Source organism: Sturnus vulgaris, chromosome 13, assembly GCF_052056855.1.
Source record: "Sturnus vulgaris isolate bStuVul1 chromosome 13, bStuVul1.hap1, whole genome shotgun sequence".
Lineage (NCBI taxonomy): Eukaryota > Metazoa > Chordata > Aves > Passeriformes > Sturnidae > Sturnus > Sturnus vulgaris.
The window spans coordinates 12,145,276-12,166,342 of NC_142255.1; the positions used below are offsets into that span (position 1 = coordinate 12,145,276).

At 40.2% G+C, this 21,067-nt stretch overlaps 1 protein-coding gene across 8 annotated transcripts in view; it reads right to left on the reverse strand.

Moving 5' to 3' along the window:
• IL16 (interleukin 16) overlaps positions 1-21,067 on the reverse strand; it is a 39,331-nt gene that overhangs the window by 2,189 nt on the left and 16,075 nt on the right. For 4 of the 8 annotated variants that reach the window (XM_088172570.1, XM_088172567.1, XM_088172572.1 and 1 more), the window contains exons 4-19: positions 15,825-15,961; positions 15,029-15,161; positions 13,414-13,507; positions 12,818-12,948; positions 10,930-11,040; positions 10,429-10,543; positions 10,151-10,224; positions 9,845-10,061; positions 8,694-8,811; positions 7,420-7,552; positions 6,593-6,680; positions 5,393-5,868; positions 3,677-3,818; positions 1,422-2,508; positions 736-919; positions 451-552 (exon numbers count right to left, since the gene is read on the reverse strand). In XM_088172570.1, coding sequence (XP_088028696.1) covers positions 451-552; positions 736-919; positions 1,422-2,508; positions 3,677-3,818; positions 5,393-5,868; positions 6,593-6,680; positions 7,420-7,552; positions 8,694-8,811; positions 9,845-10,061; positions 10,151-10,224; positions 10,429-10,543; positions 10,930-11,040; positions 12,818-12,948; positions 13,414-13,507; positions 15,029-15,161; positions 15,825-15,961 — 3,342 coding nt within the window. The remainder of the gene's footprint in view (positions 1-450; positions 553-735; positions 920-1,421; positions 2,509-3,676; positions 3,819-5,392; positions 5,869-6,592; positions 6,681-7,419; positions 7,553-8,693; positions 8,812-9,844; positions 10,062-10,150; positions 10,225-10,428; positions 10,544-10,929; positions 11,041-12,817; positions 12,949-13,413; positions 13,508-15,028; positions 15,162-15,824; positions 15,962-21,067) is intronic. The other 4 variants (XM_088172571.1, XM_014889732.2, XM_088172568.1 and 1 more) reach the window with 4 other exon arrangements.

Genomic DNA, 21,067 nt, shown 5'->3' on the forward strand with positions numbered 1-21,067 from the left:
ATGGCTAAAGCCGTGCTGCCTGTGCTACTATGTACCTTGCATGTTCTAGTTCCTGACCTTCTTGCTGCTCTGCTCACAAGAGGAAGGAGGTGTGAGACTTATCTCTAACTTTCTGTCCCCTGATGTGTTTTCACCAACCCCACTCCTCCAGATCCTGCATTCTATAAGCACGTAAGGTGTTGGTTATTTCCTGCTGAGGGCTGTATGTTCTGCCTCAGCTTTCAGAGTCTTGGGGAAGAGGAGCCCAAGGAAGCAGGGCACTCTCTGACACCCGGAGAGGCAGCTCTGTGCAGAAGGAACCTGTTTTCAACCACTATGGTCTTTCCAACCCTATCAATACAGCTGCCAGCTTTGATTATCTAAAAGTCAAAAACTGTAGTAGAAAATCAGTAAGGTATGTACTTTTAGATAGAGCATTGACTTGGGAGTAGTTTTTAAGATGCTACTTACTGTTACCACTTTGTTTTCTAGATCAATGCCCCCTGCCAGGCTGAATCCAAGCCCTGTGTCTTCTTCTTTATGCAAAACTGTAACATGAATATCATCAAATTCCTAGGCAGAGAAAGGAATAAAGTAAAAAACTACCCAAAAGATACATCACAAAGATTGTAAAGTCTGTTGTCCATTTTATAATGAGACTTAGTGGCATAGGCAAAATATTAAGTTGCAAGGATTAACCAGACACATTCACTCTACAGCTTTCTGAAGATCATGCACAAAAAAAAAAAGGTTTACCTTTAAGGTTTCTTCATCTAGAGCTTTGACTTCCTCTATAAGCTTTGCCAGCTCCTCAGGGGAAAGCAGAGAGATGACTGACTGCCCCGACACACCGGATGCTTGAGGTGAGCCCTGTTCCTGTTTGTCTTCCTCTTTCCCTTTGTCTGCCAGGCTCACCGTGTATTCTCTCAGCTCTGAGAGGCTGTCCCATTGTGATAAGAACAAAAAAGAAACATTGAGCTATGAGAGAACATAGCCACTAAAGCAAAAGGCAATTTTGGAGCCGTCATCTTTACAGCTTATTATCGTATAATTTGGGTAGTAACTCCTACAACTGTTATAAATATGGGCAAATGGAAATTAATCATGTTAACTTACAGGAAGTAGAATCCATTGCATAAAAGAATAAGAATAATCTCATGACCTCAGAAAAAGACACTTAAATCTGTTTTATCATGGAGATACTAGAAATAATGCTCCTTAAATAGGAGGATGTTTGAAACATGCATGTACATATATAGTACAAATTAAAAACAAAACTAAAAGTCATGAGTCATTTGACCTTTGTGCTCTAAAAAGTTCTTAACTTAGTCTGTGCTTTACTTCTGCGTGCTGCTACCTTAGAACTTTAATCTGTCATCGAATCAGTGCAGATGCTCACCAATGCTGATCTGTAAATCTGAGTTTTAAATATGGTCTCTTACTTTAGGGAAAACCCAGTGTCCAGGTGATGATTCTCACTTGCAGGTGAGACGGAAGCCCCATCCTCCTCCATGGAGGACTGGGACGCTGTGTCCAGAGCTTCCCATGCACTATTTCCAGAAGAGGCTGAGGACTGAGGAAGGCAAAGCAAGGATTTCATTAAAGCAGATGACACCTGGCTGCTGATGGAATAGATTTTGTTACACTTCTCATCATACGGCTTCATTATCTCACAAGCCTGGGCAGCAGTAAGAGGGAAGCTTCGTGACCTTAGGCTGTGTGCTTTTGCTACTGACACAAGATGGGAGTTTGCAATGGCTCCTGGAGTTAAGAGACTTGATGAATTTTCAGTGCTGGCATTGCTGCTTTTCTCTGAGGTGGCTGCAGTGCTCTCCCTGCGAGAGGAAGTTCTATCCAGACTCTTTGTAGCCATGGCCACAGGTGGCTGTTGGTGGCAGTTTCCACCGTGTTGGAGGAAGGCTTGGTTTGAAGAGGCTGCAGCTGCCTCTGCCCCCGCTGCAGTGGGAGAAGGTGCTTTCTGCACTGATGGCTTTAGGCTCAGCCTTCGGGGGGGTTTTTCAGGTGACTGTGGAGCACTCAAGGATTCAAATGAGTTTATTCTTTGTTTTATTGATGATCCTCCAGGAGATGCACGTGATAAGCTGGATTGCAGTTTTTTGCTGGAAATACTGTCCTGGTTGGGAGGGCTTTGATCTGCCTGTGGTTTTAGATCTGAATTTGCTTTCCTCAATCCTTTCAGACTTTGGCGGAACCAGGTGGGCTTAGGTGCAACAGGGGGACCCTTTTTCACACCATCATTTTCATCTGGTTTTAGCACTTTGGAACTGACTAATTCTGATTCTGGTTTCTTCAGAACTGTCTCTGAGCTGCTTCGATTTTGATTCTCTTTTTTTTTGTCTATGCCGGGTTGCAAATCTAAGTGGACGTTGTTTTCACTCATGGTAGGATTAAATAAGCTTTTTATGCAGTCAGAAATTTTCACCCAGGGGTCTTCTGTTGTATCAAGGCTATAATCTACCCGTGCTTGTCTTTTAAGTACAGGCCTTTGTATTGATGAAAGTGGAGTCCCTGTAATAGAGACATTGATTATAAACATCTGTCTGCTTCTCCCTCCCTACTCACTGCATCATTATTAATTCATTAAGCTTGAATTTCATTCAAGCCTCTGATAGATTTCTTTTTTTTTGGTCGTTTCTAAAAAGTTTAAACTTTTAAAAAATTCATAAATCTTGATCTGTAAGTTCTGAATCCAGACACTCAAATTAACTGAAAAACAAGGCTCTTGCTCACTTAAATACGAGATTGTTTTTAAAGGGTTTATAAATACTGAAATCCTGGGGTACTGAAATCTTGATACAAGCTGTAATAGCTAAAATAGAAAGTTAAAATTGCAATGTTGTCTGCAACCTAGAGAAAAAGCTGATGTTGCAGTAGATTATTTTTTAAAACTTTTTTTTATTTTCTACATTTATAAGTATATCTTACTCTAAAAAGACTATCATGGGAAGATCTTCAATATTTATGCTTCCTCAAATTTCCTCACGCATTTCCAGTTGATTTTTCTGATAAATAAAAACTTGATTCTAATATGGGAATATTTTTTACTTCACAGAGCATTTAAGCATTTTAATGTTAGACATGGTGGAGCTGAATAGCAGCAAACTTCTGTTTGTGCAGCTGCACAGGTACTGTTTTCTGCTTCAGTGTGAACTTTAAGTCAGTATTTTAAGGTTTTTTAATGATCTGAGCCATAACTTACAGAATTACATAAGCCTTTATGTTGTAAGAGATCTCTTGAGATTGTCTGTTCCCGTAACAGTAAGTTTCCTCAATTCTAGCTAGCACAGCAGAAAAGTAACTTATGAGTGGTTTGTACCATTGCTACACTGGAGCCTTGAAATTGTGCATAAAAATATCCTTTAGAAATGCTAAAACTAAGCTTTAATATCAGCTATTCAGTACAACAAGCAGTTTCATCTGAAGCAATACAGCAATATGGTATCTGTCCAGTAACAATTTTTACAAAAAATTATCTTATGCTGCTTTTGATCTAGTTTCTCTTTCTTTGCGGAGATTAATTAATAATTTGAAATTTCATCTGTTCACTCCAAAATTTACGGATGTTTTGAAGACTACATTTAAAGGGAAAGTCAAGTAAGCTCAATACCCATTTTGGAATCCAAACTAAATACTATATACTTAGTTGGGGAAAAAAAGTTAATGGAATTAAACATACCTAATTTTTCTTTTCTTTCTTGATCTCTGCCCACTGGAGCAGCAGTTGTGTGTTCGTTATCATATGCTGCAGGAGAAGTGGTGAAGACACTGTGGGTTACATCAGTTTGATGTCCCTCTAGCATTGGTTCTCCAACTTCCTGCTGAACAAACAGGAAAGAGAAGTGTGTCAGAATGCAATTATGCAAACCACAGTATATATGAGTCTGAAAAAATATATGAATCTGGAAAAAACAGAAACCTCATATAAAATTGTGGTGTTCAGGCCTCAGACTGACTAGTACAAAATTTGTGGGGAATAAAGGTTAAAAAAATTTAAAAACATTAATAAAACCTTCTCTTAATCATCTGAAATACATTCTGACAAGAAACCTTCTCTCTTGGGTATATACAGATATACACTGTCTTAATAGAGGAAGTTCTGTTCTTGAACAGACCTTGATTTTTCATGGGTTTTATTGATCTTAAGATTTAGTTTTTTCTCACTGTCATTTAGAATGACTAAGTAAGAAGAGTAAGAATTTGCAGGTAGTGATAAGTTCAACAAGTATTTATTTCCCTCAATTTTACTTCTGAAAGTTGATTTTCTAGCAGTGGTTTCTACTCAGGAGATGGTAAAAGTGACCTTACCTAAGATGCCTAACTGAAATTTTCTTGGATATTAATATTATATGTGGACTTCAGTTTGCTCTATATAATTTTGTAGTGATCTTTGCAGCTTGGGAACAGTTTGGGGGGTTTTGTGGGTTTTTTGCGGGGGGAGGGGAAGGCTTTTTTTGTTTGTTTTGGGGGGGTTTTGTGGTTTTTTTTGTGTTTTGGGGTTTTTTTGTTGTTGTTTTTTGTTTTTTGTTGTTGTTTTTAGTTTTTCTCGTTTGCATTGCACTGAGAACAGTTCATTTGTACCGGCATATTACTAAACCTGGGGAAAAGAGGTTTCAGTTTTCAACAAACCACGATTTTGTTTCAAAATGCAGATCTTACAATCCTTCACTCTCATGCAAAAGTGAAACTCTATGTTGTCTTAGATAATATAGGGAACTGAAATTTAGTAATGTACAAATGTACACTGTTTTCAAAAACTGTAGCTCATCAACAAATACATATGTGCACCACAATTTAAATGGGTTTATTAATATCTCCTGGTCTCAGGAAATGAGACCAAAATTCCCTGCTGTATATAATGTTCGTGCTTTCTTCCAATAAAAATTCACTACTGAAACAAAGAAATTGTTTCATTACTACTTTATAAATGATATGACTCTGTGGCACAGGTAGTTGGGGTCAGCCACACCAAGCTGGCATCAGAGGCTGTGCAAACCCCTCCAGACCCAGCCTAGGGCATAACCCTGGAACCAGAGTGTGCTCGATATCACAGTGGCACAAGCTCCTGAGGGGCAGGGACTCAGATTCATTCTTGTAGCTGCTCCCACTGGGGTTTTAACTCAGATACCTCAGTATGGAAGATTTTTCTTCAATTCTCTGCTTTCTGACCTTACTTAGAACATAACATTTTGTACTAAACTGGCTTCACTAAGATACACACCTTATTTTAAAAACAGAAGAGCCTCATCTTCTTCCCCCAGTTCTCACATGTATATACATTTTCTCTTTCTTTCCTACCCTTCTTGCTGCTACCATGCAAAGCCACTTTGCCTTCCTCCTTCCCCCGACTCACAAATATGCAGACATGAAAAAAATGTTGTAAATTTTACTTTACCTGAACACTTGCAGAAGGTGATGCAATCACTTCTGATACAAGCTTTTCTTTTCTGTCTGCATTACCCTGGTCATCACACGTGCAGTCCTGCTTGAAGTATTTCCTTGGTGGTGGTTTGGGCTTTGATGATTTAGGTTTTCTAACGAGGATCTCTGATGACTTCTTAATGTTTTGCAAGGCTCGACCGCCTTTGCTACAGGTCGGAGGGGAATTTTTTCCTGAATTATTGGCAGAGAATGAGTCCAGCAGCCCAGGTTGCTGGGTGATTGGTACATCTACACTGTGTACTCTTGCTTTCAAGTCTGCGAGCTGGTGCACAGCAGTAGTGGCACACGAGGCGCGGGGGTTGCAGCTGCTGTCGCTGCTGGAGCGGGTCATGAGGCGCTGTGCCCTGCGGCTGCAGCACCCCGTGCTCCTGTCCATGTGCTTCTCACAGGGATGCCTTCCATGCCAGCTCATTTCCAGCCTCTTAGCACCTGAATCAGGAACATGGTCAAAATAACTGTTCAGTATGTGCAAAGTGCTCACTTCTAAGATTCAGCTGGTGAAATCTGCAGCTAAATATCATCCTTAGCGGATGCAAAGGTATGATTTGTGCATGGAAGGCTTGTAGGGTCAACAGCCAAGTTCCTGAACACCCAAATAACATTTTCCCTATATATTGGTATGTCAGCACTAGTTTTACTGATGATGACTGTTACCTGTTGGTCCTTTACAAGACACTCAAAGGAGTATGTATCATTCAACCCATTACTGGGAGAGGATGTCATACCTGAATTGGGCAAATAGCTCCAGCCATGACTGCACATGCCTTTCCTCACAGATAAGGGATTAACAAGGTTTGCCCCTAGGACATCACCTTCATTGTGCAGTTCCTTGTTGTCACAGTCCTGTCACCTACAGATAGTTGTTTGAAAAGCTCTGAGCAGAGCTTGTGAATTGAGAGGATGAGCAACTGTGAGAGGAAGTTTGCACACAAAATTTTTGTTGCTAATCAGACAGACTGGGTCTGTTCTCATTACTGGTAATGTGCCATTGGACACTTCTTAGGACGGTTGTCCTGTGAAGTTTCCTCCTCTTTCTTTCTTTCTGCTCTGGGTTACTTGACTGTTCTCAAGGATTCTAATACAGAATGTACTCATCCTTGACATCTTTTAAGTCAAAATTACCATGTCTCAGTGAATGTATTTATTCCCTTACCTTCAGTACTCCATTGGTGTCTCTCCTTTCCAAATCTGTTGCTTTCCACAGCTTGTGCAACAGCTTCTTTTAGCTGTTGTTCAGACACCTAGGAAATATCATGCCATTTTACTCTCATGAGGTGAGTTAATTGTACACCATTATATTTGTATATATCCCAGTATATATGAAGTATATCTATGGATGTGATGCTTTTAGTGACTGTTTAGGTAAAATGAGACCTGTCAAAGATAAAAATTCTTTTGCAGATTTCACCAGAAGTGGAGTCCTGGATTTACCAGTATAAGGTAACTCAATACAGCATAGTTTATGTAACAATTTAAGCTTGATAATAATTTATACAGTATTTGGTGTTAGGAAGCATTTTGTTGAAAAACCTTGCAGGAATAAAACACTGTACTTCAATATCAATTTAATTATAAATATTGACCGGGCAAGACCGAAATTTTAGTTACTGAAAGACAAATGTATAAACATTTATTTCTTTTTGGGAAGGTATGTTCCCTCTTTAAAATTATTTACTTATTATTTTCAATTCTTTCTTACATAAGAACTATGTTTTGGGTTATTCCTTAAATGTTATTTCTGTAGTTTCCTTATTCACTGTACAGAACATCATGTAAGACTGTTACCAGTGATCTTCAAATCTGAAATTATTCTACTTAAAAGAGTGCATATCTCAGATTTTTTTGTGTGCAGTGATGATCATAAAGAGATCAGCATCTTTGCAGTCGACATTTTTCCACCTGTATTAGATCAGCACTTGCTCCCTCTTAGTTCTCAATACATGCTATATTGAAAGGCAGAAAGAACACAGACTGTGCTACCTGTGGTTCAGGGTGTCTGCTAATAATGATTTGTACTGCACCAGGATCACAATGGCTTAGCACAGCATAAACTTCATTAAGGGTTGTATTTTGTACTGAAGTTTCATTAATTTCAAGAATTTCATCTCCACACCTAGAGAGATATTTTAAAAAAGAGAGAGGATGTAAACAAAAGAAATTTTCTCCTGACCTTGTCTCACCTATGCAAAAACACACAAAAAGCTAATTCATAAAGATGACCTCTAATTTGTTTACAGATTAAATCTGTCTTTCTGTCCTGTTACAGAAAATTGAATGGGAATGAGTTAGATGTCAAGGAGTTTTGATCTGCCACGTTGCATGCAACCTTCTGCATGTTCAGCTGTGCACACTTGGTGCTCTTTCTGCTGTCTGCAGCTCAGCTGCTGCTTCCACCTACACCTTCCTTCCTTCCCTTCCAGTTAACATTTCAGTTTTCATGTCTTTATATTATGTTAGTGCTCTTTAAGGTCAGAAAGGATGTTATGTTTCTGCTATATAAGTGACTAACTCATTAAAAGAAAAGTTCTAATGACAAACTATCAAAATCTGCTAAACTGGATCTTTCTAGAGGAAATCCAAATTTGGCTCTCGTGGAAACTGAGACTGCCTTGCTCTTCTCTAGCTCTCACACTCATTAAGAGCTTGACGGAAGGCACTGATTTGTATAATGCAAATATTCAAATAATTTAAGAGTATAGTTTTTCCACTGCAGTATTAGAGAGGAGGATTACAGAACACCTAAACTTAAATCAAAAAGACTTCACTGAAACTGCTGTGTTCTGTTCTGCTCAATTCTCAATATGTTCAACACTACTAGTTAAATTTCTACACTCTCACTAAAGCTCATTTCAGCAAGTTTGTTCTTCTATTGGTCAAGAAGTGATAGCATGTGAGGAATTTGTATCAGAAAAAATCTAATGCTCAGACAAGCCAAGTTATGCCATATGTTTAGGTTTTTCTAAATCCTTTCTCATTTGGAAATCTCCTCCAGTAACAATACTACAAGCTTGTCTAAGACCTTCAAAATTAGCCCAGCTTGGGCAGGAGGCAGTGATTCCACTGGGTTGCTGTATTTCTGGAAATCCTACATATACTGAAGACACATGCTCCAACCCTGAGAATAGCACACATGCTTTAAACCCCAAATTCCCAGAAATCAGTATTTCATCCCTCCCAAATAGGTCAAAAATAAACCCATAAATGACATCAATGAGAAACTTATGGCACAAGACAGCCAGCCTTTCTCATCCTACCTGAGTCTCCCATCCATATGTGCCACTGAGCCTGGCGAGAGGGTGTGAATAAAGATCCCTGAAATACACTGGAAGTAAGGGATGCTACATAACCCAATTCCAAGGCCAACACCCGGCTCTGAAAGAATAAATAATAATTTTAAAAAGACATAAGAAACAGTCAAAGAAAACCATTGAATAACCTTTTTAAAAATTAATGAAATTTAATTCTTTTTTCTGCACAAACCAGAACCAAAATCTCGTGTTCATGAATGTTGCACGTTCAGTATTTGTTGCTGCTTCCACTGCATATTTCTATACTTTTCTATTGTTTTATTGTGTAGTTGTTATGGGAGGTTTTGTCCCCCTCATGATTAAAGTGTAACAGACACAATGGAATGCAGGTTTATTTTGAAAAATATCTGTCATTACTGAAGAATTCAGCTGACTTTACAAAGAGACAGGATAGAAAAAAAATAAGGAGCTAAAATCAAGAGGAAAAACAAGCTAAAATTAAGGCTATATGGCTACTGCTATCTATATCATTTCAGTCCTCCTGCTGTTTTATATAATACAGCTTAAGACTTCTGTGAGTTTACCCTCTTTGCTCTGGACAGTCACTGATGTCAGATCCCACACTGTGTGGTTGGTAAGTCGCTGGTACCTCATAGAGGCTTTGTTGCTCTGATGTTCCCATATTTAAAAGTTTGTTACATTGTGCCAGCGGTTGTTTATAAATAGAAGGTGATGACAGTTGGAGAGGAGGTGAAAGAACTACAAGAAGATATAGATACTTATTTATTTGGTTTTAAGCCTTTTCTTGAGCGAAATTAACTGCTTGCATAATTATGGGTAAGAGTTGCACAGTCTGCTTAGTAAGAGGCATTTGTTGACAAGAACTTTACTTTTTCACGTGAAGGATATGAATGTGACTAATGTTTGAGAGAAAAAAAACCTCAGTGATTGGGTCTTGAGGACAGATGGTGTTCAAAATCCTGCTGTTGATAGATACTTGTTAGCACTGACAGGCACCAAGGTCTAATTTAGTGTATTAAAAAAAAATAGTTTAGGAAAAGAATTAGGTTAGTGAGGAAAGACATTCATAGAGTAAATGAACAGTGGTTTGTCAGTCAGTGCTTTGTTGGCAGTGCTCAGCTAATGTCAACACTCACCTTTGTTTAGGGTAACTTCCATTATCACCCTGTCGTTGGGCTTTGTAGGATTTAAAGAGAATGCTGCATTTTCTGAACTGAAAGAGCTGTTTTCCTTGGTTATGCATGTACTGGAGCTCAGTGACTGACACAAGAGGGGTGATTGACAGCTGGAAGCAGAATGAGGTGTGCTGAAGCTTGTCCTGACTGTAAGTGTCAGAAGACCCTTTTTGGCCTGCTAGAAAGAACAGACAGCGAGTGAATGGGTTGAGCTCACATGCACATTGTGTCTAAAAATGGGGTTGTTCTGGAAGGAAAGTACATAACCTTGAATTTCTGTAAAGCATCATAATGTGTTAATCCATGCATGGATTCTCCATTCAGTTCCAGGATTTCATCACCTGTTTTGGAAGAGAAAAAAATGTATTACTATTAGTGTCTTGTGCAGTAAGTTACATCATAATATACATGCACTCAAAAGGACTCCTGCAAATGCAAAAATGGATGCAGGTGTAAAAGTCACTTATGGCTCATTTCAGCTTCAATCTATCTTTCAGTGTCATTTTTTGGGCAGTGGGGAAAGGGAGAGAAGAGGTATTTCCCACCTTCTTGTAGCCTTCCATCAGCAGCAGCAGCTCCACCAGGAAAGATGGTTTTGACATAGATGCCTATTGGTCCATAAATGCTGTCTTTACCACCAACGATACTGAAGCCCAAACCCTAATTTATGGAAGAAAATGTGAGAACCCATGTTCAGTTCTCATAACAGCTCATTTGCAGTTTCCTCCACATTACCTACATGGGCAGTATTGTCAGTGGAGTAGTATAGTACATGAAAAAATAGTCAATCACATTACTGGAGTAAGAGTAAATGGGAATTTCAGCAGAATCCCCTCATGTTTTGCTTTTTGTTTGTTCCAATCAATTAATTCACTATCATATGCACATAGGAAGGTGTCTAAATTATTTTTAAAATCTTTGCTTGGATATGAATTTGGCAGCCCAAAAGTAGCCATGTTAATACCTGCAGTCACTTCCCTGCACTTTGCAGATCACATTTGTGAGATGAAGCAAAACTCATGGTAAAGCAACAGAGTAAGTCTTACCTTCCCTTGTCCTTTCATCAATACAATGTTTGAAATTACTGAAGCCTGTGAACCACAGGATGTGTGCACTAGCTGTGCTGTACTTAGGGATCTAGATGGCCTCGAAATTGCCTGTGAACATTAAAAAACCAACAAAACCCACAATTTTCTTTTATGCATAAGCAGAAGTTCTTGATCATACATTGCAGCAACTTGTTTATTTGAAATTTTCTTCCTTATAACTGATGGTACTAAAAATTCTTAAAAAAAAATCTATTTTTCATAAGCCATTAGTTATTCAGAAAATTGCTGCTCACTGAATTTGTCCTGTAGAGACTGAATTGGAGAAAAATTAGGACGTTGGTCCTTGAAGTGGTGTAATGGTGTAGAAAGATGTATTTGTGCTCTGGCTTGAATCCCCATGCCAAAACCCCATTTGTGGCCATTAGGGGACATAAACAAGTATTATCATTTTTGCATTCAAGAACTGAACTAGAATCAAGACACTGAAAATCTTTCCTTCTTCATGTGACTGATAACTTTATCTTGGCACATACCAAACCTGTTTTCAGCATTTCCCCCAAAATATGAATTTGTGCTGGATTTCCTAAATTCAGCCTCTGAGATTTGCCCCATTTTAATTAACTTTCAATGAAATATTTAGTGAAATGTTTAATGAAAACCTCCTATTTCAACATGGAATCAGGTATTACAAGATAATTTAAGCACTGACAGAAGTCATTACCCAAAGCTAACTATACATGAAGTTCAACTGGGTCAGAGTTAATTGCACTCATTACACATCTGAGAGAGTTCAACACTTTTTTTTTTTTTAATGCAGGAAAGTGAAACTAACAAGTGTTGAAGAGTGTGGAAAATCAGCCAAATTTTGGTTTCCGCATATGTAAGAGTCTCAATTTTGACATGAAGACCAGATTATCTATTCAATTTGGGATTGGGATTAAGAGGTAAACAGGTGTGCAACACCAAAATCACACTCTCCAAAATGCATTCCTCTGTCAGGCCTGGGTGACTGTTTATTCCAGTATGGGTCTTCTGAATCTGAAATAGGAAATTTTCACATTTCTTTTGCTTCTGTGTCAGGAGGTGTACTTTATATTTCTGTTTGTGGTGGGGAGCAATACCCAGAGCCAGGATGCTGCCAAAGAGCCTCTTCAAACGGGCAGCGCGTGCCACGCAGGAGCTTTGACAGGAAGGAAACCCGGTGAATCCCTGAGGATCTGTCTGTGCACTCGGGTGTGGTTTGGGTTTGTGCTCTGGTTTGCAGCCTCCTCATTCCTGTTAAAGCCTTGGGTCCCTCAGGGTGAGTGAAGGGCCAGGAAAAGGCAGGGAGCAGCAGGGACGGAGGTGGGAGCTGAGTGTGAGGAGCTCTGCCTCCGTCTCCTCCTCCAGGTCTGAGCCTGAGGACCTTTGGCCATAAATACCCCAACGCTCTCCCAAGTGATCACTTGGTCACTTGGCATCCATCTGGAGAGCCCTGGAGCCAGTCTCCAGCCTCCTCTAACAGGGTGTTTAAAACTCTCTCAGCCATGGTGAGTCCGTACCCACTGTGGCCATGGCTGGGCCAGCGCAGGTGACTGAGGAGCTGGTGGCTCTGGGGCTCAGAGTGGGGTGGTGTAAACCACCCTTGGGAATTTAAACACCCCACAGAACTGCTGGGCAGGGAGAACCTGGAGAAATGGGGGTGTGCTGGCACAGAGCCCTTCCCTCTGTCCCAGCCCTGAGAGGGGATGTGTGGGGCAGAAAGCAGAGCAGGCAGAGTGCCCATCGGCCCTGCAGGGCGGGCACGGTCTGGCTGCCACGGTCCTGCAGAGAGCCCTGCTGGGCACAGCCCGGCTGGGGACAGCCCGGCTGGGGACAGCTGTTCGCAGGGGATCTCGGCACTTACCGGGGCTCTCCCTGCAGGGCCGTCCAGCTGCTGCGAGAGCGATTTGCGGCTGCCGTGGAGGGGCTGTCGGTCCCTGAGGGGCGCAGCTCTGCGAGGCGCTGGGCCCTCCATGGCCCACAGCGGGCTCACACCTGCCAGGGGTGGGCAGACAGCGCTGTCACTTCACAAGGCTTGGACAAATCCACAGGCATTTCAGGTACATGTTACTCAGAAATGGTTTTCCCTTTGTAAATCTCTTTGTGAAGGGATTGATGTTTTCAGTTGTCACTTTGGGGATAGCCATCAGTGTTAAATACAGCAAAAAGCAAGCAATCCCTACCAAAAAAGTGTTGGCCTATTTAGAATACACCATTAAAAAAGCCCCAAGCCATAAAATGCAAACCTTATGCATCACCAAGCCTTATTCACAACACCCTGGCTGCAGGATGTTGTGAATACAGAAGCTGATGATTTTGCGCATCAGCAATTCTTACCTAAGGATCCCAGAATAAATTTGGACAACATTTCTTTAACACCATAGTGCCATCATTCAATGAGAGCCTGTGATCTGCACTCATTGAGTTTTACAAGAAAACAGATTATTGTCTCCAACTTACTGGTGGAGTTACTGCGAGTCCGCTGACATGCAGCCTTACCGTGCAGAAAACCATTCTGTATTTCCAAAGGCCTTTCCTTACATGTTGGTGTTTCCTAAAACAAAACAAACAAAAACCCAACAAACAAAAGCCACTGCTATGCAAGAAAATTCCAAAGTAATCCATTCTTAAAAAAACCAAATTTCTTCTAATTTGGCTTGCACAGATTTCAGCCTGCTCCAAAAAAACATGGAGCAAAATTCATTATCTAAAATAAAGAGGAGGATAAAGAGAAATGAAACTCAAAAGTTTGCTATAAAAAATATTATAACAAAGTAATAAGATCGAAATAGATTCGGGTCCTTAGAGAAAATGAACAGAAAATTAACTGAACACCCCCAGTTGGTCCAGACAGATTAATAGTTGGATGGATGGGTAAGATATAGCCATGTTTACCTAATTTCTAGAGATAGCTCATAATTTTCAGGTACTCAAGCACCTTAGGGAGATGTTAAATTCAAGAGGAAAATTCTTAAGCCCATCTATGTAATGGTGAATAGGTGTCTAACTTCTGATTCAGAGGGATATTTTTCAGCCAAAATACAATTTGAGCATTTAAAAACCTCTGAGGACTAATTTTTAGAGTTTTCAAAAAATTCAGTACCTTTCAGTTGGAATCTCCGGTTGATTTTGCAAATACGGCCCCTAATTCTAGCATTTAGAAACTTGTAGATAAAACATCATGTCTGAATAACAGTTGATGTTAGGAATAATTTCTGGATGGTTCCTGCAAGTCCTGATTCTGTTTGTTTCCGTGACACAATTATTTTGATCCTGAAGGAATCCCAGTTAAAGGAAGAACATTACTAAATACAAACATAATATAGAAACTGATATAAATAAAACAAAATGCTAAATTTTTGCTCTGTGATACTCTGCAGGAGCTGAGACAGCCACAAGATCAGCGTCAGAGCACGGTCGGTGTGTTCTACTCTAACTGGAGCCAACCAAGACAAACACTTTGTTTCAGAATCCTGATTTCAAGAGTTCTGTATGGAGATACAAGACAAGGAACGCTAATTTTCCTCTTGGACAGCAGGTGGGGGTATTGCCAAATAGCAAAATCCTACTAGGGCTTTCCAGTCCCATTCCTTTAGGGAAATCTTCAGAATAAGAAATACAGAGAAGATCCTTAAAGATTAATTTTGAAAAGGATTTTGCAGTGTTTCTCTTACCAGCTAGCTAGCTTGAAAAGTCTTTGCTATTAACCATGGTTCCTAGATCCACAGAACTTCTTTGTTACAGGGCCTGCTCTCTGGATTCTCTGGGATTCATGGATCTTCCCTTAAATCAGTCTTTGCCTTTCTTCAACTTCTAAATGGAAAATTAACATTGGCAAGCTGTGTGTTTCTAAAAGAAGGGTTTGAACAGCCCTTGCTAGAGTTTCCCAGGGCCTTGGCCTTCCCATAGCCTCTGTTCATCTGGGAAAAAGCTGTGCTGAAAGTCACCAGTCTGACCACAAGAGGTTTTGGGTTTTGTCAGGAAAGGCAAAACCATGTTCTTCAAACGTCTGATGAACAAATTCCCCTCCTCTCTAAAGTAAATGTCCAATCACCCCAGAGTTGCTCATGCTTACTTTGTGAGCCATCATGATGTTCACCAGCCGTGTCGTTGGGGGAATGACAGACTCAGCCTCCTTTCTGGACAGATCTTTCAGTGATTGTACATTTAGTGTTAACAGTTCATCCCTTGGGCTCAGGCAACCATCCCTTAAAGGAAAAAAAGAAACATTTGCATGTTATTTCACACAGAATAGTACGGCCCTGTTCCATGAGCTACCTGTCTCACTGTCTGAGGAGTCAGCTGCAATCCTCACTTTGCTTTGACGTGGGCTGCCACAGGTGCCTGGATGTGTGATACACCCCATCCCTGCTAGGATTTTTTTCCTGTTGCTGCTCTCTTCTGTTTTGTCCTGGTGATCCCTGGCTGCCTGGTGATCACACAGCTAACATTCAGGCAAGAAATTCCTCCCTTTTCACCATCTTGCACTCGAAAATTGATCAAAGACTACATTTACTCCCTGTCAGGAGCCTTGGCTCACACTGCTTTCAGTGGACTTGCAGGACTGATGCCACCCTACTCTGCCTTTTAACAAGGCATCATCGTTTGAAAACCTGATGTTATGGACCCTCTTTCATTCTTTTTATTTCTTGGTGTAATTAAGCAGCATTAGATCCCTGAGTGGTGGCAGTTTATTTTTCTAGAATCTTGACCTGTGTCTCCAACTGGAAGCACTGTAAGGAATGATTCCCAGACATCACTTTTCTCTGGAACTGAGCTTCAAGGCACAGCTAGTCACTGGAAGCTGGCTGTGCAAAATCCATGCAAACAGATGTCTCTGTAATAACTTGCTAACTCCCCATGTACTGTACCTGTTTGCTGGGCCTTCAGCAGGCACATGGCTGCCTGTTAACCCTTTCCAGAAAGATGCACATCTCGGACTCCTAGAGAGCTTGATTCCTGAGCTGCTGTTCCCTGATGTTGAACACAGCCTGCAGATGCAGCTGTCCTGATCCAGAAGATGAAAGGTTGCATGAGTACTAAAGCTGTTAAAAGTTACTTACATTTATTCCTTTTAAGAAAGGCTTAGAACCAGGTTGCCTCCCAGGAGAACAGGAGCTTTTAACACTGTCCATTTGAGAAAAAACAATGGTATTATAGAGTCAGTGTTTTACAAAAGTTATTTTCCTTAGGACTTCAGTGGCTTCTGGCTACAAGAGGGAAGAATTACAATATAGTGCCCCTTTGCATGAGGGGAAGAGAACAGGTAATAGACTTTTCATACTAGCTGGGTAAACTCTGCCTATGCTAACTATTGTAAGAAAAGACAGGGAGGAAAATAAACACATGCCAGAAAATTAAATGCTCTGGAAAACAGAAGAGGTCTGAATGGAAAATAAGTAAAATAAGTGTACAGAAAACACTAGAAGTTCCACCCGTGCTGCTGACTTGTTAAGTGGGGGCAGGGAACCAGAGAGGTCTGTAGTAGTGGAAAATTCTTGTCCTCTCCAGACTGGTTGAAGTTGCTGTAGTCTGCATTGCATCTGGAGGACTAATTGTAAGCATATCTTTAATGCAGCCATGAATCATTAACACAGGGCCATTCAGAGAGAGAAGCAGTGCTTTGAGACATATATGGAAAGCAAAGAATGGAGCAACTAAGCACATGAAGCACAACACATTTGACTAAGAAATACACTCCTGTGGCACAGATGTGAACACCTGAAAATTCTAAAGAGAAGAGGAAATCTGGAAAGTTAGCACACAATTTCTTTTGCATTTGTTTAGTATTTCTCCTGATTCAGGTATTCCCTTATTCTGCTCCCAACTGAACCCACCTCCTCTGCCCTCGCCAGCCTCTCCATACTCCACAAAGTGAAGAGGGCTCTCAGTGTATCCTGGATCCAGGCTTGTTCCCAAGGGATTTGTATGACTGGGGTATAGAATTCTGAAGGGGAGGCAAATTTCATATGTTAGGACAGGCCACAAAACATAACAGTGGTCAACTGTCTGTTGCTCCCAGGGCCCCTGGTCAAAGTGGCATTAACTGTTTCCAGTAATCTGTAGTCCTCTGAGAGCACAAGAACAGCTATGTAGCCACTCTCACCATCAGTAGGGTTTCATTTCTGCCCTAGGCAGAGTTCATCCGGCCCTGAGGATGAGAATAATTTTGCTCCTTCACCACAAATCAATAGGGTTCACTTCATACCTGACTGACAGCAAACACAAAATGCAAATTTACAGCAATGTCAATAAAGGTCATTATCTTTCAGGCTGACTGCCGAAGCCTGGCTCTCATTCTGAAATCTGCCAGAGTAAATCTAAGGCTGTGAATGAATGAAATATTTAACTTGAGGCCCTGCTCACTGCAGGCTGAATACAGTAGGCAATGGATAAGGGCTATGCTTGTATTGACTGACTCGTTAACTCTGTGGGTTTGCTTACATTCCAGATTGTCTGCCTTTAATGAGGAGTGTCTGAATTTTACGAAGCCTCTTTTGTTCATGTAGAATTCTTCTAGTGAGTAATATGTTGGTAAGGATATAAGCATGGACAGAATTCTATCTTAAACCAGTTGGCTTGAACTCTAATATTAGTTTTGGAACTTTATATTTACTTTTCACCCAAGATAAATATCATGGGAAAAACTTACTTGAAATCAGGATTACATTATGTTCTTTCTCTTTTTTTTTTAATCTTATGGCAGTTTTTTGAAGTCTTCAGCATGGTAACAAAATAAAGATTAACATTCTGATGCCTTTTAATTTGAGATCTTGAGTAGCAAAAAATGTGAGTTCCCTTTTCTGTTTGTTTGCACTGTCCTTTATTTTAGGTATGATTATGACATTACAGGTCAGATTCTGCATGCATGAAGCATCCTTTAAAACTCACAAGGTTTTGAACCAAGTGGTATTCTTGTTATAAAACATGAGAAATGTAAGATAGGTATTAAAGGTAGGAAATCATTCTGCCATTTGGCTGAGTATTTCTGAGATGTCAGTTGCTTGTGGATTGGTGAAAGAATAATTAAAAACTCAGTGTATAAAAAAGTAACTTCCTTTCTTTTTTCTGTAGTCGGAATTCAAATTTGGACCTGCCAACTTCTCCTCAAGAGGAGTCCCTACTCTTGTGAAATGCTCCCTTGAAAGATACAGGTATCTTCTCACAGACACCTGTCAGACACACACACACAACTTTGCTCAGCTGTTTTCCACACTTCATTTGCTTATTGATTTTCATTGGCCTTTTCAGACTGTCCCCAACTCATCTCTGTTAAAAGCTGAGTCACACCTTCCCTATAGCTTATTCACAGTATATAGATCGTGTGTTCATCATGTTTATAGACATCCTCCTAATTAATTGTCCAAAAGTGTTGTGTCCCTGCCCAGTTTCACAGGACATCACAATGGGTTTGGCTCTGAAGTTTTTCAATGCAGCACCTTGTAAGTCCTTTGGGGAAGGAATTGTATTTTGTACGATGGGACTTGTGCCAGGCTGGAAATTCTGGGTTGTATTGGAACATCCAAATCAAAACTGATATGAAGATTTTTCCAGGAACAGTAAGTTGCATGCACTTAGTCACTAGGAAAGTAGAGGTTAAGTCTCTTTGGACTGCTGAAAAATCTTGGGAACAATTTTTGTTTAGATATGTAGTCATCTTACCCAGTTGGGCTGCATTTCAAATTAGGTCTATGTCTCAATCATTGCTGCAATTAATTTAGGTGAATTACTTTAAAAAAATAAGTTTATTGGTCTATGGACATGTGTCAAATATCTATATGTTGTCAATATCTTTATTTTTTGGGTCCTGGATATAGATCATTATATTCATATCCAAGTTATTGCAACATGACAGAAAATTAATAAAAGCTGTTCTTCAGAGAAATAAATGTTTGACCAATTCATGTGCCTGCAGTCAATTTGCTTTGGGTTTAGTTCTTTAATTTTTTTTCCCTGTCTTTCTGATTATTTTATGCATAGAAATATTGCTGATGGTTCCAAGAGTAAAGGCAGTATTAATTTTTGCATCCTTCTTCTTTTTAAAGTGTCTTGTTTGTTTTGAAAGGTGATTTATAGGTCTGAATACAGCGAATACTGAAAATTTGCTAAAAGGAGGTTGTCAGGTTTGATGTAGGGGTAGATGAATCCTAGGTTAACCTTGTCTCTTCATTATTAGAACATATATTTAAACATATGTTTGCTTCCAGTGAATATATTTGCTCTGCTTTGTCTCCGAGTACTTCAAGACTCTCAAAGCAAAATTTTTATTTAAACTGAGTCTGCTTGGCTGTAAGATAAAAATTAAAGGAGTTTAAGAGCCTTCTTGAATTTTCCACAGGTGAGAATAGATTAACTTTTATTGTGTTTAGTTCTAGAAAAGTAATTTGTACATCCAGACCAACTCTCTCTTCCTGTTCCTGTTTTTTGTCATCCAAAACACAAAGCTTCTGAGGATGTTTTTTATCTGCCATTTAAAAGATTCCTTTTTCCTTCGTGCTTTCATTAGACATTTCTAGCCCAGAGTCCCATCTCAAAACATCTAATTCCAGATGTTGTTTAGAAATAAGGGTAACCATGGCATCTGTAGAAAACTGAAAAACTTTTGTGCACTCTTAAAGTAAGACACAGTAGTTATATTGTCTGAATTGAAATGTTATACAAGGCTAGTTCAAATAAGGTCTTGGACTCAGTTAACCAAGTGCATGACAATGAGCTAATTGACTGCTGGTTTAAAAAAAAAAGGGGGGGGGGAAGGAAAAGAAATATATCTAACAGCAGTACAATAATATATTAAAATATTTAGCTTTTCTGGTCTTATGACTGTGAAATGGCTGGGATTTCTGAGAGAATACGGTCTTTGGGGATTTTTTTTCAAGAAGCAATTTTTTTTTCTGCATCAGTTCTAACAGAGAAAGGGCCAGAGTCTCTTTGGCATAAACTCACTCCACTGGCTCTGACGTTCCCTAGCTCAATGCCTTGGTCTTTTAAAAATATTTATAGTAGGTGTAATTCATTTTCCCAGCAGCATATTCCCTTTGAAACCAGTAAAATGGCAGAAGCTGGAAAGCAAGGATGATGCAAGGAGCGGGGCATGAGACCAAGCTTTGCCCCAGACTGACAATTCAGCACATCAGATGTTGCAGAAGGACCTTTCCACCCATCATCTGCCCTTTGGTGTGATTTCCTGGCAGCCTTTGCTGACCTGCATTTTGCAACACACACTGTATTAATGGAACAGCCCCTTTCCCACCTTGCTCTGGACATGACCTGGGTGATGTGCAGCAAAAGCTAGGAAGGGAGAAAGAGAGAAGCATGAAAACTGAGGACAACCCATAAATATCTACATAAATGCAGTCTCCTCTCTTGGCTTTGGTTTTCCATCCTGCCCGTGGGCTTGTGTTTGAGACATTACAGTCTGTTGCCATAGCACTTGTCCTGGTACCAAAGGGCAGCTAACTGGTGTTTGCATCAAGGCAAGTTAATAAAATTATATTCTGCTGATGACCAAGGGAGAAAAATTACCTTTTGCCTTTTCCCTTCTTCAAGCAGAGGGTCAGGCACCAAGGAAGAAATGGTGTAGAAGTTTCTAGAACCAAGTAGAGCCATGCAGTCAGGTAGCTTAGCTCCCATATTCATTTCATCAGAAGTCAGCCCTTTTCTATTCTAGGTTATTCTTGATGCTATTCCAACCCTACTACCAGCCCCACTGGTAGCTCTCAGTGCTTCCCAGGGCTGTGGGGGTGTTGGGAAGACGTAATGGAGTGCTTCTTGGAGTAGTAGAATTGTTTCTTGGAGCAGCTTTCACACGCAGCAGTCTGCTGTTCTCTGAAGGAGTTGATATCATCTATTACTGCCCAGTTCTTCAACAACTGGAGTGATTTCAGTCTGAGCAGGCAAAGATACCTCCCACAGTGTTTGCTGTGTCCATGCTCATGGTATCAGATACTGCTTACCATTTCTTTGGTTTCTTTTCCTTCAGGCCATGCAAAAATTGCTGGTTTTGTGAGAAGCAAACTGTAAAGGAGATGTGCTTGCTTGGCAGTCCACCATACCAGACCAAGCACACCTCATCTCAGAAAGTGTCTGAACAAATGACACCAAGGTAACCCTGGGC